This window comes from Rhipicephalus sanguineus, chromosome 4 (assembly GCF_013339695.2).
Source record: "Rhipicephalus sanguineus isolate Rsan-2018 chromosome 4, BIME_Rsan_1.4, whole genome shotgun sequence".
Taxonomy (NCBI): Eukaryota; Metazoa; Arthropoda; class Arachnida; order Ixodida; family Ixodidae; genus Rhipicephalus; species Rhipicephalus sanguineus.
The window spans coordinates 185,010,308-185,036,183 of record NC_051179.1 but is presented as its reverse complement, the minus strand read 5'-3'; the positions used below and the strand labels follow the sequence as shown (position 1 = coordinate 185,036,183).

At 49.0% G+C, this 25,876-nt stretch overlaps 2 protein-coding genes across 3 annotated transcripts in view; both read right to left on the bottom strand.

The window, feature by feature from the left end:
* LOC119390962 (poly(A) RNA polymerase GLD2) overlaps positions 1-25,876 on the bottom strand; it is a 592,309-nt gene that overhangs the window by 476,513 nt on the left and 89,920 nt on the right. The window lies entirely within an intron of this gene.
* The window catches only part of LOC119390961 (F-box/LRR-repeat protein 12), a 61,006-nt gene continuing 37,147 nt past the window's right edge, over positions 2,018-25,876 (bottom strand). Inside the window, exon 3 of one of the 2 annotated variants that reach the window (XM_037658673.2) lies at positions 2,018-3,563. In XM_037658673.2, coding sequence (XP_037514601.1) covers positions 2,859-3,563 — 705 coding nt within the window. In that variant the 3' untranslated portion in view covers positions 2,018-2,858. The remainder of the gene's footprint in view (positions 3,564-25,876) is intronic. The other variant, XM_037658671.2, reaches the window with a different exon arrangement.

Sequence of the window (25,876 nt, the reverse complement as noted above, 5' to 3'; positions counted from 1 at the left end):
CGCGCCAGAAGCTGAATGCATTTACTGTGTCAATGCGATTTTACAGCGCAAGCTGTTATGAGATCACAAGGGCCGTTTTTGGCGCCGTAGTTGTCCGCCGCCGCCGGTGTCCGTAACCACTATCGCTCGAAATAAAAAAAGACGAAATAAGAAAACATTGCCAGGATGGAACGAGGTTCGAACCTGGGCCCTCTGCGTGGAAGCCCAGTATTATACCTCAGAGCCATGCCGGTGCTTGAAACTGCTTTGCAAAAAAAACCTTATACACTTGCCCTCCCCTTTTCTCCCTCACCTATACAGGTGAGAGGGAAAAGGGGAGGGGAAATGGGAAGTGGAGATGGGGAGTGGAGGGAGAGGTGTGTGGAGAGGGCTTGCGCATGCGCAGTAAGGGTGGTCACGCCGCACACCACCACCGGATTGAACTCCGCTATAAGATGCTTCACATCTAATAACGACCGCGCGTCACACAATGCCAATTACGTAACTAGTGGGTAATTTAAAGCTTCCAACCCATTACAAGATGCTCAGTCACAATTCTTCATCGTCATCAGCCGTCGCATCAAGAAACTGTACATAATGCCTTACAGATAGTACCTCGCTTCTCCGCAGAATGACAAGTAATGTCGTGGTGGGTGTTTCCCAACTTCACAAAAATTATGATTTGTGGCGTAGTGGGTACGTTGCTAGTGTAGTTGTATTAGTAGCCACAAGAGTATAGTGTACTACACAAGAGTTTATAACGGGCTCTAGAAATGCCGCTCTTCCGAGCTTTCGCTGTGACTGTGCTGCGCTTTCCGCGCAGGCCTGATGAGAATTATGACTGAGCCTTTTGTAATGGGTTGGCGTTTAACACGAAAGTGTTATATGGCGGGGTCCACCAAGATTTTCATGACGTATATCCGTCATGGAAATACGTCAGCAAAATGAACGCCATCAAATTGTAAAGAAAAAAAACTATACGAAAAAGTTCCGTTCACAGGAATCGAACTCATGACCTCTCGGTCCGCGACGATGGCTGGCGGGCGTTTAGCCCACAGCAATGAGCTACCGCCAAACACATAACGGAGGCAACATGAAGGCGCTTTTTAGATGTGAAGCATCTTATAGCGGAGTTCAATCCGGTGGTGGTGTGCGGCGTGACACCCTTACTGCGCATGCGCGAACCCTCTCCACCTCCCATACTCCTCTCCCCTCCCTCTCACCACTCCCCCTTCCCCTTCTCCACTTCCCCTCTCCCCCTCTGAAACGCGGGCTTTACATGCCGAAACACTGCTTCGCATCGCCTCATAGTCCCTCTTTAGCGGGAGATGGTGAGATTTTTATGTTTCACTTTCCTCTCACAGTGCTCTTGCATGAATGGATGGATGGATGCTATGAGCGTCCCCTTTATAACGGGGTGGTGACATGTGTGCCACCAGGCCCGAAAAACAAAACCAAAAAATGCGCCATTGCTGCGACCGTCCCATTCGGCGCATTTACCAATAGAAGTGTAATTTCGTTTAACAAGTGGCTTTAGCCGAAGCCTCGCTCTAGCATTCATCCATATCGAAAAATAACTCTCCGACGCTCGCCTGGCTGTCGCACCGCGTTCCGCGCTCGCCCTGTGAGAATTGACTGCTGGGAAGACACAACGCGCGTAGCGTTTCTCTTCGCGTTTCACTACGCTTTGGAGGAGTGCATACCTAGTATCAGTGTTCATTGTCCTTGTTGATGCCATATTTGCGCGGGATTCACCATATGCGGTCCACGTATATGTTAAGAACTTCAGCTACCGCAAGGGTTAAATCATGATCATTGGCGTTAGTCGTCGGTACGGAGATGTGCCACTAAGCGTCAACGTGAGTGCATCCACATCAGGTGGTGCTACATCTGCCAAATAACAATAGACATTATACAATCTCCGATATACCAACGCACTAAAGCAATCAACTACTTCTGGGACGACACGTTTCACTTTCGTGTTATACCGATTCCTATGACAGGGGGATCAACCATCTTTTTTTGTTAATGCCTGTTTATTTTGTAGTGTGTGCAGACCTGTGTTCAGTACCCTTCAGCTATGTGAGACGGTTGAAATCGCAACTGCCGCTTGACCGCTTTCGGAGAAGACTCAACAGAACAATGCAATTACATGAGCTGGGAACCCATGCTAGTTTTTTTTGTAAATTTTATTTCAAAGCATGATTTTATTATTAATATAAATAAAAATAAAAACCAAAGGGCCGCTATGACAAGGTGCGTGTCCCGCCTCGTGATTTACCTACATTTACGCCACTGCAAGAAAGCCACCATAGTCACCACACTCTCGCCACTCAAGGCCGATCAAGAATGTGAAGACACACACAAATGAAGAATCAATACGACACTCTACAATAAAGTTTCTACTACTACTATGTCACTCTGCAGAACACCATCCGCAAGCTGTGCAACATTTCGCCACGACACTTAGCTCGTTCAGCAACAAGTGATGCTCTCGAATTTACATACTGTTTAGGTGCCGCTTTAAGCTCTGTGAAGCTTGGTCTGAATTGAAACAGCCTGTATGTATGTATACATTTATGTACGTGAATGTGTGTAGCATCCAACTGTGCATCTGTACAAAAATAAGCATAACATGCCTAATAAGAAGTACCGGTTATATGTTTGCCCAAAATACAATGCTTCCAAAAGTTCATATGGGTTTAGTTAATATCATAGCTCAAACAGGCAATCAACAATCTAGCACTCTGCAAATGTATTTTATGAAGGATGAACTTCTGGCATATGCGTGTCTTTTGCATTGAATAGTCTCTCCTAAACCTACACCACTAATCAGGCGCTATATGTCTCGACATTTAATGCCTCTTGTCCAGCTTCAGCTATTGGATACTGTCAACCAAAAAGTGCTTGCAGAATTTGTTCTCGTTGACATAGCGCTGCAGAATCTCCACAAAGTTGCACGAAGCAGGCACGGCCTCCTTGACCCTGGCTGTCACGTCGGTGAACATGTGACGACTTGTCACAGCCAGCCACTTCAAGTCTGGGACCATTTCAAACAATCTATACAAATGCTCCTCCTTTACAACTGTCCTCCTGAGGCATATGTGGGACAGCCCCAGCTTACGACAGCCTGAAACAGACACAAATGCTTCGCCAGTACATGAAGTGTGGCCAAGAAAGAGAAACTTGAGGTTCAGGCCATGAAGGAGAATCATTTGCACACCTCGATCGCTGATATCAGTACCCTCAATGTCCAGGGCGACCAGATTGGATATAAGTGGCAAAATGTTGCTCAGGCCTCCGTCATTGACCCGGTGGCAACCTTCCAGGCTTAATGCACGAAGTGAAGGCCACTGTTCAAGCCGGCCCAGTTCCACACTTGACACAAGATTGCAGTCAGCGAGGTCCAGAAACTGTAGAAAGTGCAAGCTTGTGGGCTGGCCAAGCGGAGCACGAAGAAACTCGGCCGGATGAAAGAAGCAACCGCGCAATGACAAGTGTGTAAGGGACTGTGGAAGGTCCGAAATTGACATCTTGGTTGTTACCACGTTGCGTGCAAGGAAGGCATCTGTGAAATGCAGCACCTGCCAAAAAACAAGCCAAAAGAGCACATCATCAGATATGGCAATGCAAGATAAGTAGGCTAATAATGGCGCCATCTTCATCAACACACTCCAGACAGAAGTACTGCATGTTTAAACTCTCAATACTTGTATAATCACTTCCATCCTCTAGGCCAGGGCTTCTCAAGCTTTCTGGCTTTGGGGAACTCCAACGGCTTTTCCAGAGTGCTGCGGAACCTCTAACTTTTTCTTGAGCATGAAGACAATCGAAAGTGGGGGGAGGGGAGGGGGGGCGGAGGTGATATACGTGTGCAACCACAGTATTAGGACTGCCCGTGTTGGCCTGTTCTCTTTTCTTTCATATCGAAGGCCGTCGCCGTTGAACTCCGGATAATACATAGACTTGCGATTCCCCCCGCGCCGCTATGCCAGCAGACATGTGCGACGGACCCAAAATCACCAACGGCGGCGCGTGAACGACGCGGGGTTCATCGGACCGGCGGCGGCGCGGCGCGCGGGGGGGGGGGGGGGGGCGAAGCAGTTAATGCGATAAGTACACGCCGTAATGTTACGTGTAATTTTTTTTTGCTCCGATCTCACTTAACTCTACAAAACGCTGGTGTATGGCAATACGGCCGCTCCCGGAGAGAAGCGGTTTTCGGTCAGTTTGTCGTATCAGTGGTCCGAGCGCGAAGCAGTGAGATCACAGCGCTCACAGAGCGTAGAAGGTATACGAGCCGTTCGCTGGGGGATGTCTGCCGAAATAGCGCGCGTGCCAGCGCTCTCGACCGCGCCCTTATAGTCAAAGTTCACAGTTGCTGCTCGGGTTACGCAGTCCCTCTCCCCAGACATCCCTTCCTGCTCCTTCGCCCAGAAAATGACGGGCGGGGCGTTTTCTTCAGGCCTCGCACGCGGGTTGATGTTATTCCGTGTAGCGGAGCTTGCAAGCTTGTTTCATCTCTGCTTTAGCCATGTTCCTTGTCAACGCTCGCGAGCTCGTGCGTAGAACTCGTGGGTAGAACATACAATGCGCGGAGCGATGTTATCGATTTAGTTTATGCGGAACATGACGGCGACGATGAAAACCTGTCCTGAGTGTCCACACAATTGCTAACGCCACAAAAGATTTACAAAAAACCGTCGAAGCGGGCTCGCCTTTTTCCTGGAAAGCTGCATCGTCTCCGCTGTAAAGAGTGCGTCCGTTAGAAGAATAATTTAATCCGGCGCTTTTTCCATTGGTTTCGTTCCCGCCTTCAATACCCTTCTCACAGGGGACATCTCCTCGCCACTTATTTTTTCATAAAGCACGCGTACAATGTCAGCACTAAGCGTTGAACGTATCATGATTTTGCGCTTGTCGGCTACAGTCTGTTATCTCTGCATGCGCGGTCGCAAACGCACAAAATGGAGCGAAATCAGTTAATCGCGCACGATAGTCGTGCGAGAGAAGCAAGAGCGGGAGGGTGGCTGCATAACAAAGCAGTATGGGAGACAATTCACAACTGTTATTTGTATATGGACCAGTCGAGAGTATGTACCCTGATGATGTCACTTGAATCTGTTCTGGCATCACGAAGTGCACCAAAAGACAAGAAACGCCAAGAGAATAATGCGCTCGTTGTTTTTGTCTTTTGTTGTATTTTCAGAGGCTGTCAGGGGCCCTTTATAAAAACAGGGCGTGCAAACACGGACACAGGAAAGTAGTCAAGACACGAGAAACGCCGCTAACAACTGAAAAATCACACAGTGGCGGAACCGAAGGTAGACACAAATATTTACCTGCACATTCCCACGTCAGAGGCGACACCTATCAATCAAGTGCGAGTAGTGGTCTACGTGAGAGATAGCTGTTCACTCTCTCGACTTTTCTCTTATGTCCCTGTTTCCACGTCATGTCTTCTTAACATGAATACCTACCACCTACCTAGCTCACCTACACTCTAAGTTTGCCATTCTCTTTACTTCTGTATTTATTTACCGATTTACTCGAGTAAGAATGAAAGGAAAAAGTGCACTAACGCACCGAGATATATATATATTACTTATCTATTTTATTTATTTATGCACGGTGTATTAGGTCCAAGACTCCAAGAATATGCTATCCAGCGAGTTGGGTCGTCGCCCTTAAAGGCTGGAGGACGCGGTAGCGTTAAGGTCAGGTCATACTCGTGATATTTCTGGAGAAGAAAAAGACACTACAACTTCTGGGGAGCTATTGTCGATGCGTTCATCCAAAGGAGATGTTTACAGTCGAATTCGGCAGAGCGCATTCGTGACTCGACAAAGCGGTGAGCCGTGATGTCACCTCGCTCTTGACCACGTCGCCGCAAGAAGCCACCAGCACATTCCTAGCGTGAGAGTGGACGAAATGCACAGAAAGAGGAACTTTTCCAGTCTGAATTTGCATATGAATGTGTCTCAGATATTTGAGAATGCGTACCGACCTTACAGCTGTGCCGCATTACACCTAAATCGATGGCTAACACGATCAAAAGACATGTGCACCGAAAATCGGATCTCTGAGGGCTGCGTTCGTTGCATTGAAGCGCATTCCGTCCCTATCATTTGTGTCGAGTGTTTGAAAGCTTCGTGATGTCATGATGGCACTGCAGAACAGGAACCGGAAACAGGGGGCACGCTTCTCGCCGAGCTCCCGCTATTCAGCGGCCGCTAAAATGGACAGTTCATTACATGGACACATCGAGAAGAGTTCCTCCGGCGAAGTGCTGTATTTTATTTCCAAATTCTCCATTCGAATTAAAAGAAAAGACTAACGGCGGGCGACGGCGGTGGCATGATCTCTCTTGGGACTTCGGCGGCGGCGCGAGCGGCGTGGCCAAAAACAGGCGACGGCGGCGGCGCACACCGTAAAGTCGCGTAAAGTGCCCACCAACCATACACTGCGTGCTTCAGGCGCCACGCATTGTAAGCAATGTGTTCACGCAAACAAAACGCCGTACGTACAGAGGCCTGTTTTATTTTTTACAAAACAAAAAAGGAGGCATGCCAGTCGCACAGCGAAACGGCCGTTGACCGATACACCAAGCCTAAATGCTCGTGCATATCCCACAGCCGGCACGAAGCAAAGCCTCTAACGCGTGTCAAAGCACTCATTGCGAGTCTTAATTACAAAACTGACATAGAGCAGTGGCAAATCACCGTGGATGCAAAACTGTGCCAGGTGAACGCCGACGCACCATGACCCACGAATAAAGCGCCGATGTGCCCATTAATGCCATTAGAACTGCTTTGAACGCTCACGAGCATGAATTACGAGTGCTCCATGCCGTCTGTTACCACAGGTCCGCAAATTGTGCAAGTTTCATGTAGCGCACTATGCGACGCGTCTTTAGTGCTGCTACCACATGGGTCTCTCACTACCCGCAGACACCCGATGTGCGGCTGCGGCATGCGATGGCTTCGTTAAATGCAAATTTACTTCTCTAAATAACTAAATTAGTTCCTAACAATTAGTTGCTAATGCTCGCAGAACCCTAAGATGTCCTTCACGAAACCCCTGGGTTCCACGGAACCCAGTTTGACAAGTCATGATCTAGGCAAATCGCAATACTGCCGTTTTTAACACGAAAGTGTTTTATGCCGGGGTCCACCAAGACATCAGTGACGTATTTCCGTCACGGAAATGACGTAGACAAATTTTACACAATAAGATGGCAAAGAAAAAAGCTCCGTCAACGGGCATCGAACCCGCGACCGCTCGGTCCGCAACAACAGAGGCCGGGCACGCTATTCACTGCGCCACGGTCACAGACTCTAGAGGCTTTACAAACGCGCCTTTTATATCTACCGCTTTCCCGGTTGGCGGGGTGGTGTTGCCCTCTGGGAGCGGTAAAGTAAAGTCATTCGTCATTACTGTGGCCTCCGCAATTAGCACCTGCAACGCGTTACACGTCCGTCCCATTCGGCGCGTCTTCAATGAAGTTCTATTTTGTCAATGCCTTAACACATCGCGAGGTGGCGATCTTAGCCCAAGCGTCGTAAAAGCGTCGGCCTCGCTCATACCATTACGCTAATCCAAACCAAAAATAGCCCTGCGACGCGCGCCTGCCTCACCTGGCTGTAACACCGCGTTCCCCGCTCACGCGCTCGCCCCGAGAAAAATCGCGGCCGGGCTACCGTGGCGGCAGGACCCGCTTTGCGTTTCCCTCTAGTCCGGCCGTGGTGTTCAATCACATTTTAACATGCCGCGGGATGGCGACCAAGTTCTGCGTCCAATATGCAACGCTCTTCTGGCTATCACACCTCGTTCTCTGATTACGCTTTCACCGTTAACTACTACAGCTACCACAAGAGTTTGTTTAATCATTTAACATGGAAGTTAGTAGTGGGGATGGAGATGTACCACCAATCATTAAAGTGGGTGCATCCACGTTAAACGGTGCTATAGCTGCCAGACATGAATATACATTGTACAAACTCTCTTATATCAATATACAGTAAACGTTCAGTTACAGCTGCAAAGGCACGCTTTACTTTCATGTTATTCCGAATTTCCGATTCCTATGACGGAGGGATCAACCATCTTTTTTGTTTTCTATTAACCAACAATATATTTACGCACTACTGAAACAAAAGTTAAAGGAAAATATCAGTACCAAACGAATAAACTGAACACCGCTTTAGTTTCTCTCATTGTTTCTCTTTTATAAGACAGGCGTTTGTTTTCAATTTATTTATTTTATTTATTTACAGGGTTTCAGCTGACTTCGGAATGAAGCCCTAAGCAGGAGTGCGCAATATAAAAATATAGCGAATAGATATGGTGGTAAGATATGCTACAGCCTTTGGTGGGAAAAAAAATTCCTTTAGTTTTTTTTAAAGATATGGCAATGTGGGCCGTCGAGTGACTATTTCTATGTATGCACTCAATTCAGTGCCAAACTTATCATGATAAACAAGTGTACTTATTTGAATCGTTTGCAACATCGTTGCAGTTATAAGTGTTCCAAAATCGACCAGGTAAGTTTTTCAGTTTGTCAATATTTTCCTTGGTCCAGGTGTCCCAAATGATGGAGGCATATTCCGAAAGTAGACGAATGTGGGTTTTATAAGCGAATAATTTTATTTATTGTGTTGACTAAAGTAACGATCTATCTAAACTTTTTAAAGACTTGGATGCTCCAGGAATTGTGAGAAGTCGCTAGAAAACTTAAAAACACAAGCTGTACATAAGGAATTATAACTATTTGATGACACTCAAATGGCATCTTTATTCCTCAGAAAGGTATTTCTATTCTAATCCCATACAATGTTCTTACAATTTCCAAAGTGGAGGAGGCATAATAAAAAAGAGCAGAAGTCATCTTCTAAAATTCAGCCATATGGAAGGAAACCTTATAAAGTAAACAGAAGTACAAATAACAAAGTGCTTTTACATACAAGGCTGCAATAAGTCAACTACTGTTTAATGAACATGCAATGCTTAAAGCTATAGCAGTAGATGCCACACTGTACCTACAAAAATAGAAACCGAGGCCTACGGGTATCTTTAGTGTAGACAGCATGTATACACTAGAGAAACTAATCCATAGGTGAACAATGTTTACCAATCTCTCGATAAATTATTTACAAAATCTTACATGAGTATTAAGAAAATCATTTAATAACCAAATCATTTCTAGAAAAATGTACCAAATTTCAGAATGTTTTTTTTTTTGCATTCTTAATCTTTGTGGTGTCGTTATGGCTCTTATTATACATTACTTCTGCAATGAACAACGCCCATGCCAGTGTCACTGCCAGCGGTTCGTGCATAGTGGATGCTCAAGCTTGGTGCCAGAACATACATGCAGAGCTCAACTCTCCCCTTGTAGACAATCAGCTTCTTAAGCACTTCTGTGCCATGAACGAGCTAGGCTTGTCCATGCATTTCCAGTAAAACCGCCATGGACAAGCTGAGCTTACTGACTATGCTTTCCCTTTTCTTGTACTACGAGCTGCTTCTTGTTGGTGTTATGCTGTGTTTCTGGTAGATGCCAACACACATCCCAGAGGGTAGCGTAAACAGTAGAGCATTTGTTTGTGCAGAGAAATTGAAACATGCTGGTAAATGGGCTCTTATAAGGTCCATTCGATTCACCCTGCACTACCTTAACTGGTTCATGGTGGTGCCGTTATCGTGCAGGGAATGTTTTGGCTAATGCAGCAGCAAACAGATGCCGAAACGAATGCGAGAGTGCAGATGCCGTGCAATACGTGTTCTATGGCCGGCTGTCTTGCGGGTTGTGGAGGTTGTGATTTGTAAAAGTTGGCGCCGCTTACGTTACCTGGCATTTGCAACTACCGGAAAACGTTCACTGATGTACTTGTTGGACGCCGTTAAAATAGACACGAATGCAGTCGGCTCGGTTGTCTGCTGCGGTTCCAGCCATCTTGTGCTGCACGGACTTGGCACTACCTCAAGAGTAGGTGCAGGGAATTCGTGAAGTAGCCTTGCACGACGGCTGCACTTTTTCTAAACGAATACCGCCGTGCCGAAGCCGCCATGTTGAACTCGTGAAACGAATGTCGGAGTGCAGCACCATCTTGAACTGGTTCACAAAGTGCAGGTGAAACGAATGGATCTTAGAAGTGATACCACTGGCAGCACATGTTGCGCCAGTTTCTTCGCAAAAACAGTAAAGCTTTGTGAAACAGAAAAGCTGAAAGTATGGCAAGAAAGTTGCCATGCTTTCAACCCATGATGAGTGCAATGAAGCCTTCAGCCATTTCATACAATGAACTCACACCTCAACAAAGAATACCCCATAACTTTTGTTCATTCTACGATATTTATCAGTCTTCTGCATGTACAGTCGCGCTCAATATGACTTGCAACACGGGAGCATGTGACCTCACGAGTTTAAAGATTTCGCATTCCTTCCACTAGCCCTAATTTCTACAGCTAAACGCTGTTCTCTCACTGGGGGATGTTCCCAAATAAGCAAATATGATTAGGTTACAGAAATGAAGCAAGCGGAAGCCGTGCGCAATCATTAAACTCGTGAGGCCACGTGCTCCCGTGTTGCAAGTCATATTGAGCGCAACTGTACATCCACTGTGAAACAAAACGTCAATGTTAGCACACAACACACAGCACCATGTCTTATCATCTATGGAGCATCCTGTCCTCAATAAGTACCCTGATAAAAGCTTTGTCACAACACTGATCAACCTTCCCGAAGCCCCTTGCTTTTCACAACTGCGTTAGTAAAACAAGTTTTCAGTTTACCATTGCACTGACTGTCTTCTACTGAATCAAGTAATACAAAGGATTTCTATCTTTTTTTGGTCAAATCAATGGTGATTTTGACTATTTAGAAGTAGTGGAATACTTTTCATCTTTAGGCGGTAGTCAGGATCCTGAAAAATGTCGATGGAGGAAGGCGATCAAGGCAGAACTACATGCATGGTTTGTATCAGTTCAATAATACAGTAGAACCTTGTTGATACGTTTCCGAAAAAAACGCGGAAAATAAACGTACGATCAGGGAAAACGTACGATCCGAATCCAGTAAAAATTGAGGCTGACATGCCCATATTGAGGCGCAAGGGCAAAAAAACATTTATTTCTCAAAAACATGGAGGGACTCTTCGATTTTCGAACTCCTGGCATCTTGCTGGCCGCCATAGGTCAGCCAGCTAGTTCCGGTCCTGACCGAAAATAACGTCGTGGTCACGTGTAACCCGAATATTGCAAAATCGAACTCTGGGACAACCAGCGTAAACGTAAAGAAACGCTACCGCCGTGTCAGCAGGCGAAACTTCGCGCCGCGTAAGCGTCGGTTCTTTCTGCATTGCCGCTTGGAAATATAGGACTAGGTTTGCCGAAGAGCAGAAGTGATATTCTTGAGCATACGCATTTGGGATACGATCACGTACATTCGCAAGATCAAGCGTGACTCGCCCCGTCCGTGAAGAAAACTGCCGCCCCTCTAAAGGCTTAGCAAGCTCAACTCTTCGCAGTGCACGTAACAATCGCGGTACAACACGACATGCGAAATCTCGCGAAAGTGATAAGCGTCCCCAAAAGCGACAGCTGCTCGCGGGTATCTCATATAACGTCGCAGACTTGCGCTGATCAGTTTGCGTTCTGTCTTAACTTGAGACATGCGCTGGTATGTTCGCCGCCACTCGTAATCGCACCATCTCACACGGCGAAACGGGCTTTAAAAGATAACGCCTGGTCACCGCGTAATGTCACCGCGTAAAGACAACGCGTAATGGCAACCGAAGGTGAAGTCCCCAAGCGCTCGCACTGCGATCTGTAGAGTCCTCACAAAGATGGCGGCGAGCGCACATCGCCTCGTTTTGGCGTCTGGTAACCAGAAACCTCCCAGATATCTTCCAGAACAAATCTTTTCTGGCAGCTCCCGACGACCCGCTGGTAGGCAGTATTGCCGAGCCAAAGAAATACGAACGCCGACTGGAATTGCGCCGGGCGGAGCAACCCGAAAACGAATGCGCTCCGGGAGAAAAGTGTGGGGGAAATTATCGGCCATATTGACTAGGCACAATGGCGGCGTTGCTATGGTTACGGGTCGCGCCGTGTTGTGCAGCGGTGGCGATGCGGCGGCGGCTTGTGCGTTTCCGCGCCAAGCCGTTTGAAGATATTGACGGCCAGCGTCGCCGCCTGCCTTCGGGTCGTTGTGTGGTTGACAGAGAGCGGCGATCGAGCAATTCGGACAAGACGCGAAGGGGACATTTGAGCAAAGCAGAGAAAGCGTGGAGGGGGGAAAGGCACGGCGGAGAAGCTGCCGTCGCCACGCGGCGGCTGTCTGCTACTTCGCGCTCCACAAGTACAAGAGAGGGCCCTTTTTGCACACCTGAATGAGAGTTTCTGAGTACAAAACGTATCATACGACCACAGTTTTCCGCAGTGTTGAACGTTGCTGCCGAATAATCGTATTTTCCGGGAACGTATTAACCGGAACGTATTACACACAGCTGTATTGGGTTATTTTTAATTTTCGCGATTTCGAGCGTAGGAGCCGGGAAATCGTAATAAGCGGCAACATATCAACGAGGTTCTACTCATGACTGGTGCACAGGCCCTAAGGCCTGTGCACCAGTCACCTTCAAAAAGGTGCTTAGCAATATATTCAATGGCCTTAAGCACACAGTCTGCTTATGAATTTCAAGCAACCCCCACAAAAAATTGGCCATCCCATCTCAAGTGAAGCATAAAGCGAGTAGCAACCTGCGCCTGTTTTCTAGTTTTGAGCAGTGTGCTACACTGTAAAAAATATGTGTAAAAGTACAGATATCTTTACAGAAAATGTCTGTGGTCACACAGAAAATTTCTGTTATTTGCCCTTAACAGAAATATGTACCTGAAAAAAACAGAGAATTTCTGTCTTTAAAGTCGGCGCTTTACAGACGATTGATCACGTGTCTCTTAGTACTTGAAAGACAACTATAAAAAATAGACTGCACTAAGCAATCAATTGCTTATATTTTAGGAAGCAAGCCAACGGTAGCAAATAATTTTGTTTAAGTAATATGCGTATTTGTACATGTTGCGGTCCTTGCTTTCGGCGCGCTTCAATGCACAGATTCAAATTTCATGCTGCGTAGGCCTATAGTTTCTTCTTTGTGGACTGGACCAAACTGATGCTCCTCGTTGTTTGCTCGTCGACGGTCTGCTGCCATTGAACCACTGCGCTTTGTTACAGTTCGTCCATCAGTGGTGCGATCTTGTACGCGTTACAAAATAAACACGGAGGCGTGGCATGACAACCAGCCGCACGTGACCGCACGCGATTGGTCAATGCAGAGCGGTGACGTCTGTCGCGGTTCAAATGGGCCATTCGCATGCGGCTGGATGTAACGCCACGCCTCCGTGTTTATTTGGAATGCGTACAAGATCGCACCACAGGTGAGTGAGAGTTCTCTTGCTGCTTTATGTGATTACTGAACTCTATTCTGTGTTACTGAAGTGCTATTACGTGATTATGTTGTTGCTATAGCGCTCGATGACAACGCCTCGTGTAGCCATACACAGTTAGCAATGTTTTTTGAACCAATGGTTCTAGAAACGTTGGTTGCAAGTGCACATCGTATTTAGCTGTGCTGCTGCTCTTAGCCGTGCGGCGGAAGGTGTAAGCAGAGCAGTACTGCGATTTGAAATGTGCCAAACGGCTGCCGCCGTCTGCGCAGTGTGCTTCGTTGTTACCGCGCAGAGCGTACTATCGTGCACGCCCAGTTCAGGCGTTGAGTGCGCGAGATTGCGTCACACTGCAATGTGTCCGTCCGTTGTCTTATCTGGAAGGAGCTAGTTTAGGCGCACCGAAGCAGGTGCTCCGCTAATGCTGTCATCCAAGATTGTGTTCGTGTCATGTGGCGTTGGCGGAATGAGTCCCATTTATGCGGATCGCGTGCGTCCTTATAGATTGCTATGATGCGTGATTTTTTGTTCTGCTTTGCCAGCCTCGTTATAAACGGCCCTTTATAGTCCAGCGCAGCGTTCGCGTCAACCAGCGTCAGCAGAAGTTGGCGACGCCACGTTCGTTGGTTCGTCACGTTACGTTGACGCGAAAACCGAGCACTACGTCGACTTGACGCATGCGCAGTTGAGCACGCCCGGCGTCCCTTCGTCACGAACGAAGAAACGCAGACACCATGAAGTCGGGGTCTTTGGGTACGGTGTTCTTTGGGTAACGTCGCCAGCGCGGAATGCAGCATGTCGCATCTCGCGCCGGCTGAAGCAGAGGCGTGGCGCGCCGACGGACGCCGGACGCGCCGGTAGCGCCGGCCTTTGTGCTGTACGTTTGAATAGCGTAGCCTCGCTGTGCCGAGCTTGCGCACGCGTCGACGTTACGTCGAACTATAGAGGGTCTTTGACACCGGAGCGGTAATGTCTGCCTATTGAATTGTATCGTTCGAGATTATGTTCGATAATATAATCATTTAAAAAAGTGACGCAACGCAACGCCTCAACCCGCTTCATATTACCGCAACGATTCTGTGCCCTCCTCTACATGAACAGCACTTATCGAAAAAATGCAGTCGAACACGCATATATCGAACCACACGAATTGTTGCGCCTGTCAAACAGTTGTAAAATCCTATGCAAATATGTTGGACTAGTTCACGCACATATAGTGCTCCTCTTCACTGCACATTCGATATATCGAACGCGACGCCACGCCCAAGGCCTCAAAGTGCACTGCACCACACGTGCAGGAAGTCCGCGCACGCGTAGCGTAGAGAGTGTAGCGCCTGTCTTTAGTTCCTTCCCGTTCTCTGTTTCCTTTCCTTTTTTTTTTTTTTGAACTTTGCGTTACTACAAGATATGTATGCGTGGCGACAGATAAGTCATTTTCAGTGCCACAGTCTGATACAGTGTCTTTCCTCACTTCTGGCTCACTGGCTCCTTCGTTGACTCGCCGACCCACACGCCTCTGCGCACTTATTGGTTCGCGCCTGGGTTCGGGAGAGTTGGACATGACTCATCTGTTCATAGTACAGCAGCGGCTCGGTAAAGATGTTGAGCCACTTCGGTGTCGCTGGCAGACGCGCCGGTGAAAGCAGTGTCGTTTGAGACGGCGTCAGGCCTCAGGTTCTCGAACTTTCGAGGCTATGCGCAACCGCTTTGTTCGAAGCCCGCTGGCTGTTCCTGTGCGCGTTTCTCCCGTGTGGGGGAAGGGTGGGTGCCTTGAAGAAGTGGCGGCCTTTGATGAATGCGCGCTCCGTCGAAGGTATCGGCGCCGTGATTTGACGCTGGATTTCGAATGTGGTGTAAGCGCTTACTTGTTCGAAACACGCTGGCTGTTCTTGGACGCGTTTCGCTGGCGTGGGGGGAGGGTGGGTGCTTTGAAGTGGCGGCCTTTGATGAATGCGCGCTCCGTCGAAGGTATCGGCGCCGTGATTTGACGCTGGATTTTGAATGTGGTGTAAGCGCTTACTTGATCGAAACACGCTGGCTGTTCTTGCACGCGTTTCGCTGGCGTGGGGGGAGGGTGGGTGCTTTGAAGTGGCGGCCTTTAATGAATGCGCGCTCCGTCGAAGGTATCGGCGCCGTGATTTGACGCTGCATTTTGAAGGTGGTGTAAGCGCTTACTTGTTCGAAACACGCTGGCTGTTCTTGCACGCGTTTCGCTGGCGTGGGGGGAGCGTGGGTGCTTTGAAGAAGTGGCACCTTTTGAAGAATTTTCGCTCCGTCGGAGGTATCGGCGCCGTGATTTGACGCTGGCTCTTGAATGTGGTGCAAACGCTTACTTGTTAGAAACACGCTGGCTGTTCTTGCACGCGTTCTCTGGCGTGGGGGGAGGGTGGGTGCCTTGAAGAAGTGGCGGCTTTTGATGAATTTGCGGTCCCCCGAAGGTATCGGCGCCGTGATTTGGTGCTGTTTTTTTAATGTGACTACAGCGCTTACTTATGACTAGAGGGTATGTCTTTCTCTGCACCAAACTGGCCTTTTGTAGCGTTAGCTCCACTGGCCTAGCCGAGCCAGTTTCGCGTGGCTCCTCAAGAGCCGTGCTGCGCATGCGAGGATCAGTGATTTCACGCACAGGAGCCGGCACCTCCCGCGCACTCCGCCGCCGCCGGTCTGCGCTTTCCAGAGGAGTGACGTCGTAGCCGTGGCAGACGTATTGGCGCCGGCGCGCGCGCAGCTATTCACCTTCGCTGTGCAGTCGCCGTCTGACACTGCGCTGGAGCCGCTTGGTAGCACCTCTGACTGGCGTTTGCCAGTGTGGTATAGCCATGGAGAAGGAGAGCGCAAATGCTGCTCAACGGCGCAGAAGAACGGTGAAGCTCAACTCATCGGATCGCGAAGTAGTTGCCTGGCAAAATAAATATACATGTGCCACATAATACGTATACCGTGTGTGTGTCATTGGAGCAGCAGTAAGCATGATAACCAAGTTAATCCTAGACAAATAGGAAAGCTAAGAATAATTAGCTGAACCTTTGCTAACGCTACGTTATCCTGGCATAGCCGAGCTAAGCCACTGCAACATTTTTTTTTATTCAGCACTTCTTCCTTCTTGCGCATTTCACGTGTGCTGCCAGTTGAGCCCCGCTGACCTGATCGGCTTTTTGCTCATCAAATCATTTATCACCGCCGTGTGCCTATTGACGTTGCTGCTTTCGAATATCGAATTATTATCGAATTTCGAATATCGAATTATTTATCTATGGAATTATTTCACAATCTCCATCGAGTTCGATATATCCGGGCTCGATTGTACACCGAAAATAGTGCGAACCATCGCAGGTGCAGACCAGCTCTTTCAAAATGCGCTATTTCACTTCCACTTAGGGCAAGAGATTCGGTGCTAATGCAGCTTGAAAATCGCTTGTTGATTTTTTTATCTTCTTTCTTGCATTGTGCTTTTTGTTAAGCATCGCTGGGGCGATCAAAGTGTTTGAGAGTACGCTGTGTTAAAATATGTCATCCATTTTTGACAAATTGTTTAAAAGGGTATGAGATTGAGCTTTTTGGCTTGGCTTCATAACAGAAAACAGCGCGGGCAAACGGCACAAGAAAGTCATGTCAGCCTTTCTTGTCCCGTTTGCCTGCGTTGTTTCCTGTTATTAACAAGTTAACAAATTCTATTTTGCCTCGTGCCTACTTATTCGATCAATGCTCGTTTCTTTATTCAAGGATACCATCTGGGATGATGACCTTCAGGAAATGCCAAGTTGGCCTTTCATATTCGCGAAAGGTATGCTATTCTCCCCTTCTAAATGTGAGTAAATTTTGAACCCAAATTTTTAACTTGCAGGTGCTGGTTTCCTGACAGCGAAGTACTTCACAGTTTGCATTGACAACGTTCCTGTCATGCAAGCATGCAGTCCTAGAGAGGCGTTCAAGATATTATTCCTGGCACACTTTGCGTCAACGTTGCCTACCCAAAAGAGGCAAGCCTTACCCTGGAGTTCACTCATAGGTGAGACTGAAACTAAATCTTGGGCACAATACTTTGGTCAATAACTCTAGCTTTCGGTAACATTGAAAAAAAAATGTACGGTATATTGCTCACATACAATACCTTTATTTATTGAGATGGCTTCATTTAGTTAAAAGGAAACGAAAGCGTTTTGGAACAAACTTACTAAAACTAAACCATTATCCCTTCAATGAGAAGCTACCTGTTTTATGGTATACTGCTTGCGAGTATCCACAAACGTACTGGCTGTCAGTACTTAGACATTAGAAGGTTCAAATTCTAATTTTAGTGTTAGATAGGTTAGGAGTTTCATTGTAGACTTATGTGGCAATATTGTATTTAAAGTGAAGGTAATTTAAGTAGAGATGGATGCATGCAGAAAAGCCTATTCTTAATGAAGAACAAGTGGGTGCCTTTTTGGTTACACTGTATCTAAAAAAAAATATTTAGGTACTTCTGGACTGCTAAACAGAATTGCCTCTTTTTTTTTTTAGGTCAATTGCCACTGTCAGTCCTGGAAAGGGCACAAAGACTGAGCATACACGTCGGAAACAGCACATGAACCCGAAAGTGGCGTCATTGATTCGCTTCCTCAAGGACTTGACTTTTAAACATCTGTGCCTGCCAACTCGAACAATATCCCCGGGAGATTCCTTAATCTGGACCCCTTGTGATACTGTGGGCATAGTGAACGAAACGAGAATTGTAATGGCTTGTTTTTCTTTGTTAGCCACAACATTAATTACAACAGGCAAGAAAGCCAAGACAGCTACAGGGGATGTTATTTGTAGTCATTACGAAGCAAATGTGAAGAAAGCAAAGTCGACGAAAAGATAACATGCCGCTGGCAGGGACCGAACTTGCGACCTTCGATTAACGCATAGTGACCGCTTGTGATAGTGTGGGCATCTCTCGTAGTTCAAGATGCACATGTTAGCAACTGCCTGAACTTCTACATTTCATGTCAATAAACTTGTTTGCATTTCACTCTATGGTGTCCTGAATTAACGAATTTGTGAGAGATGATGCGTGCTATAAAGGGGACAATGCAGATGCAAAAAATTGTGGTGCTTTCTGTTTGTGAGATTTTCTGTTCTTGCACCGCATACCTTTTAGGTTTGCATAACCTGTCAAACTGCAGAATATTTGTCAACTGACGTTGCTGCGATGAGAAAGAAATGCAATTTCAAAAATTTCTTGTTACTTAAAGCAGAAAGCTCATTTTAATTACAGAAACTTCCTGTACTGAACCAATGAAAAAAAAAACTTGTGAAGTCACAGAAGATTTCTGTACTAAGAAACCAATAGTGTAGTAAAATTACAGAAATTCTCTGTTAGTGAGAACCGAAAAAACCATGTCAAGGTACAAAAGTTTTGTTGCTGAAAACAGAAAGAACTATTCGAAATTACAGAAATTTACTGTTAATGAGAACAAAAAAAAACATGTATCATTACAGATATTTTCTGTTACTGAAAACAGAAAAAACCATGTAAATTACAGAAATTTTCTGTTAGCAGGAACAGAAGAGACATGTAAAATTACAAAAACGTAAAAACAGAAAGCAGAAAGAGAACAGAAATTTTCTGGCAGGCCAGCTGCCAGACAATTTCTGTTTTTTTAAAGAAAAATTTTTTACAGTGTACGAGATGGATCGATGTTTTTGCGTGAATTGAGTAGTCATGCACATATTGTGGGCTTGCCAAGCACATCGACTACACAGGCAGTAAAGGGTACCTGATGGTCCAACGTAACGTCGGCACTCACGTTACAGCAGACACGTTAGTTTTATCGCAACGAAGTGCATGCTACAGTGCAATTACGTTCATATCATGAGTAGAGATTGTCGGTGTAATAATAAGTTTGAACAGCGCAAATGGACGCGGACAGAGGAGAACACGCACACACACACACACAGCGCTGACTTTCAACTGGTAATGTTTATTTTCATGTGCACGTGACGCATATACTATACACATACGCAAGCAGGTGAAAACAAAACAAGAACTATGCCAAACAAGGATCCAAACGCATGTTTGTTGCCGCAATAAGAGTCCATTGCAACCTATACAGGGTGACGGATCGATAAATCTCATTTCCTTGTTGGACAGTGACGAGGATAGCACACTAACACACTTATTAATTTTATCTATTTCACAAACTTCAATGATTTCCCTTGTCAATCTACATTTTGCCTAGTTGAGAATGCTCGTTTTATCAAACATCGGAAAACAGCCACACGTTTGACAGTGAATAGCAAGATGCCCGGAAATTACTTTTGTGATCAACCTTCCGTTGACACAACGGCCATTCGTGGTGATGTACACATGAGCGCATGACAACGTAATCGAATAAATCATGTTTTTAACACACTCCACAAATTCCTCGCTATGTTTTGTGGAACAAGCGATATTTTCTTTTCCAACATTGGCCTTCCTGCAAAGTCCTTGCAGTCGCACTGGCATGGAAAAAACATATTAGGGTATTCAAGCAGTGCAGCGAAGCGTTCCTACTCAGTAATGGGTCGTCCTCTCGAGCGCCTTCCAGTGGGTCGTTCTCTTCTCTGAGAGCACGCCCCTCGTGCAGAGAGTCGGCCCCGCTTTGACTGTCGCTGCTGTGCGCCGTCGCTGAGTGCCCGGTAATAAACGTCTTGACAATTTGGTGGACAGTGCTGTGCCCTTTAAACAACTACGGTCCGCATTCGATGCCCTTGGAGCTTCGATCCCGTACCGTGCCTGCTACCGTGACTCAAGACGCCGCCCAGCAAACACCTCCTCTTGCACCGACGCCATGTCCGGGTGTTCCTCGCATCCGCGACCCTCCTATCTTCACCGGCGCGGATGGCACCGACGTCGAGGACTGGCTCGCGATCTACGAGCGTGTGAGCGTCCCCAATAAATGGGACGAGGCAGGCAAACTGAGCAACCTCGTTTTCTACCTCGCGGGTGTGGCAAGTCTATGGTACAACAACCACGCATCCGATTTCGCTACGTGGTCGGCTTTCAAGACCGCCATCATCGAGGTGTTTGGCCGCCCTGCCGTTCGCAAGCTGCAAGCCGAACAGCGTTTACGTGAACGAGCCCAGCAGTCCGGCGAGTCTTTCACGAGCTACATTGAAGACGTGCTCGACTTGTGCAAGAAAGCCAACGCAACCATGTCTGAAGCCGACAAGATCCGGAACGTCATGAAAGGCATCGACGACGATGCCTTCACCATGCTACTCGCCAAAAACCCTCGCACTGTGGCAGAGATCATCACGCTGTGCTAAAGCTACGAGGAGCTACGCCGGCAGCGGCTTATGACGCGTCGACCTCCATCACGCGACGCCGATCTCGCTGGCTTGTCGGCCGTGTCGGACCACTCCGTCTTACTCGCCGAAATCAAGTCATTCGTGCGGGAGGAAATTGCCCGCCAGTTCTCCTTACTGGCCTTCTCTCACCGGCAGGATGTTGTACAGTCGTCGACCACACTGCTGCCTCCCCTACGCCGGGCTATTGAGCAGGAAATCGCGGAGGTTATGCCAGAATACCACCAGACCCCTCCGGCGTCTGCGCCGCTCAGTTACGCACAAGTTGCAGCCAGGCCGCCCCCAGCGCTCCCTGTGGTGCCCCCGCTAACATACGCTGGAGCCGTCGCCAGGCCTCAGGCCTTCGAAGCGAGTGTGCCGGCTGCGTACGCCGACATCATCCATACGCCCCGACTGCAGCCCACCATGCAGTCGTCATATCAGCAGCCGCCCCGTCCCTCGCGTCCTGCCACGTGGATGGGACCTAGTCCGGCAAACCGATGGCGCACTTCCGACAACCGCCCGATCTGCTTTGGGTGCGGTTGCGCCGGTCACGTCGCCCGCTATTGCAACCGCGTGCAGCCGCCTCGAGTCGGATCAGCCCTCACCAACCAGTCCAGCCGCCCGTATTATGACCCGCTGCCGCCTATGTCACCGACGTCACGCCCAGGTCCATCTACCCGTCGTTCACCGTCCCCACGACGCCGCTCACTGTCACCGATGCGGCCTCGTCCGGTCGCACGAGACCAGGAAAACTAGTCGTCGCAGTCCAAGAGGCAAGGGCTGCGACGCTATCGAACAGCCAAAGCCCTCAGCAAAGCCCATGAAACGTAGTAGACGTGTTTGTAGATGGTGTGCGTACATCGGCCCTTGTAGACACTGGAGCTGCCGTTTCCGTTATGGACGCTAAATTTAGCCGACTACTACGAAAAGTGAGGACGCCACTTTCCGGGCTCTCCCTCCGTACAGCCAGCGCTCACAGTATTCACCCGACAGCGGTGTGCACAGCCCGTGTCATGATTCAGGACGCACTGTACGCCGTCGAATTCATCATAATTTCCTCATGCTCTCACGACGTCATCCTGGGATGGGATTATCTCACCCGTCACGCCGCCCTAATTCGTTGCGCACCAGCCGAAATAGAGCTCTCACCATTCTCAGATTTGACGCCGGCGGACAGTCCACCGGCTGCGACCAAGGTACTCGTCAAAGACGACACCACACTTCCTGCAAACTCGTCAACGGCTGTGTCAGTCTGCTGCACCGGTCTCGCCGACGCCGTTGCACTCCTCTCTCCATCTGACCGCGTCTTCACTAGAAAAGGCTTGTTGGTGCCATTTGCGACCGTGCAAGTCATTCAGGGCGACACCGATATTTTTGTTACGAACCCATCCCCGTACATTGTTAGGTTGGTGCGAGGGGAATGTCTCGGCAGAGCTGAAGCCCTCGAAGACGCACAGGCTATGGACGCACCGGGTGACACGCACTGCGCCAGCTCCTATTCGCTCAGTGCTGTTTCCACATCTGATTCGTCACCCGCTGATTTATTTGGTTCCTCGATTGCTGAACACCTTACGTCGGTCGAGCGTTCCCAGCTTCTATGCCTGTTGGAAGAATTTCGTTCTTCGTTCGATGTAGCGCAAACTTCTCTCGGCCGCACGTCTGCTGTCACGCATCGCATCGACACTGGCGCCCAACCACCACTGCGGCAATGTCCATATCGCGTGTCGCCAACAGAGCGTCGTGTAATTACCGAGCAAGTCGAAGACATGCTTCGCCGCGATGTTATTCGACCCTCAAACAGCCCGTGGGCGTCTCCTGTCGTTCTCGTTGCGAAGAAGGATGGCTCTGTGCGGTTCTGTGTGGACTACCGACGACTCAATAAGATCACCCGTAAGGACGTTTATCCCCTACCTCGAATAGACGATGCCATTGACAGCCTGCAAGGAGCAGAGTTCTTTTCATCGCTCGATTTGCGCTCAGGGTACTGGCAAGTCCCCATGGCTGATAACGCTCGACCGAAGACAGCGTTTGTCACACCCGACGGCTTGTACGAATTCAACGTCATGCCGTTTGGGCTGTGCAATGCGCCCGCGACCTTTGAGCGCATGATGGATACCGTTCTGCGCAACTTGAAATGGCACACGTGCCTATGCTACCTCGACGTCGTCGTTTTCGCCCCGGACTTCTCAACACACCTTCAACGCCTGCGGCAGGTTTTGACGCGCTTGAGCGACGCCGGGCTACAACTGAATCTCAAGAGGTGCCGATATGCAGCACGGCAGCTGACGATACTAGGATACGTGGTGTCCAAGGACGGCATCCTCCCAGATCCAGCCAAGCTTCGGGCCGTGACAGAGTTCCCCAAACCTACGTCCGTCAAAGAACTGCGCAGTTTCGTAGGACTATGCTCCTACTTTCGGCCCTTCATCCGAAACTTCGCGACTATCATATCACCGCTGACGAAGCTCTTTGGAAGTAACGGGCCCCTCAATTCGTGGTCGTCAGAGGGCGACGACGCTTTCGCAAAGCTCCGTCGTTTGTTGACGTCTCCTCCCATTCTACGCCACTACGACCCTACGGCCCCTACAGAGGTACACACGGACGCCAGCGGTGTTGGCCTCGGTGCTGTCCTTGCGCAGCGCAAACCTGGGTTCCCGGAATATGTCGTCGCATATGCAAGTCGTACGCTGATAAAGCCGAGACCAACTACACCGTCACGGAGAAAGAATGCCTGGCAATCATTTGGGCCCTTACAAAGTTCCGACCTTATTTGTATGGTCGCCCATTTGATGTCGTCACCGACCATCATGCACTGTGCTGGTTGTCGTCATTGAAGGATCCCTCAGGCCGTCTTGCCCGTTGGGCACTTCGCCTGCAAGACTACGACATCCGCGTGCTGTACCGCAACGGACGTCAGCATGCTGACGCCGACGCCCTGTCGCGCTCTCCCTTGCCTGACGACAATGCCCACAACTCAGCTGTCGTTTCTTCCATCGATATTCACACCATCGCTGCCGAGCAGCGCAAGGATCAATAGATTGCCTCACTGATACACTTGCTGACTGATCCATCGGCCACACCATCCTCACGCTTGTTGCGTCGTCAAGCCCACCATTTCGCCGTTCGCGACGACCTGCTCCACCGACGCAATTACAACGGCGACGGCCGCCAGTGGCTACTAGTAATACCCCGCAGTCTGCGTTATGACATATGCGAGTCGTTCCACTCTGATCCGCAGTGTGCACACTCTGGGGTATCGAAAACCTACCACCGCATTCGCCAACGTTACTTTTGGCGAGGGATGTACCGCTACGTGGAGAAGTTCGTTCGCTCCTGCATCGATTGTCAGCGCCGCAAAACTTCAACGCACCTGTCGCCAGCAGGTCTGCAACCTCTACCTTGCCCTGACCGACCGTTTGGGCGCGTTGGCATCGATTTATATGGGCCACTTACCCTGACGTCCGCTGGTAACCGCTGGGCCATCGTCTCTGTAGACCACCTCACGCGATACGCTGAAACTGCTGCCCTCCCTGCGGCTACAGCGAGCGATGTGGCATCCTTCCTGCTCCACCGATTCATGCTGCGTCACGGTCCACCCCAGGAGCTGCTCAGTGATCGAGGCCGTGTCTTCTTGTCGGAAGTCGTCGAAGCCATTCTCAAAGAGTGCAACGTTGTTCACCGCAAAACTACTGCTTACCACCCGCAGACGAATGGCCTCACCGAACGCTTCAACCGCACGCTAGGTGACATGCTCTCGATGTACGTCGCCGCCTACCACACGAATTGGGATGTCATTCTGCCCTTCGTCACGTACGCCTACAATACCGCTCCTCAGAGCACTACTGGTTCCTCACCATTTTTCTTATTGTATGGCAGGCACCCGTCGCACACCATCGACACAATCCTTCCCTACAAGCCGGATCGATCTGAATGTGCGCCTATTTCTGGCGCAGCCAGACTTGCTGAGGAGTGTCGCGAGCTCTCCAAGACATTTACTACGCATAGCCAAGAGCGGCAGAAAAGCATTCGCGGTGACACCACCAGTTCTGCACCAACGTTCCTTCCTGGAGCGCTCGTATGGCTCTCGGTCCCTACCACTGCACCTGGCCTCTCGTCCAAACTACTGCCCAAATACGAAGGCCCCTACCGTGTCGTCGAACGCACATCCCCGGTCAACTACCTGATCGGACCCATCGACCCATCTTCGGACATGCGCCGTCGAGGGCGCGACATTGTCAACGTGGCGCGCCTGAAGCCCTACCATGGCCCGCTCATAGTGACAAGTTGCTAGGTCGCCAGGCGGCTCCCTTTTCGTAGCCGGGGTAATTGTAGCGAAGCGTTCCTACTCGGTAATGGGTCGTCCTCTCGAGCGCCTTCCAGTGGGTCGTCCTCTTCTCTGAGAGCACGCCCCTCGTGCAGAGAGTCGGCCCCGCTTTGACTGTCTCTGCCGTGCGCCGTCGCTGAGTGCCCGGTAATAAACGTCTTGACAGCAGGCGTATTCGAGCAACGCTCGACTATAACATGCGAAGTTACAGGTGTGCATAAGTAATGTTTATTTCATGAAAGCAGATAGCCAACACTACAACCACAATAGGCCCTGTCCCGACAGCCCGCTTGTATAGTGTCATTTTTCTAGGCAGTCAAAAGCACTGGTGTGGCACTGTGGTAGAATATTTGACTGTCGTGCAGAATGCCTGGGTTCGATTCTTGCTTGAGCCATGACTTCTATCCTTTGCTTCCATCGAGATTTCTCACGCAGTTTGCTCTGCCAACACAGGCATCACATTTTGGGCAACATGGCATTCTTTCACGTTGTTGGGTTAAGATTTCTAAGTGTGGATCGATACAGGCTGTGTGTCACCTGCAGCGTACCCACATACCAAGGCCTGGGGTACGCGAGTATGTGCCACAGGTGACTGGTGGAAAGGGTTTCATGACGTGTGACAGCCAAATCAGGTTATTCATGTCATGACCTGTGAACCTTGTTTGGCATACACCCATGCCCTCCTATGCCAATTTTGGTACACACAATGTTAAGGAGAAGACCGTGCAAGCACCCAGATATATGCGGCTAGACAGATTACATACATAGGATGGAACGAGGTTCGAACCTGGGCCCTCTGCGTGGGAGCCCAGTATTCAACCTCTGAGC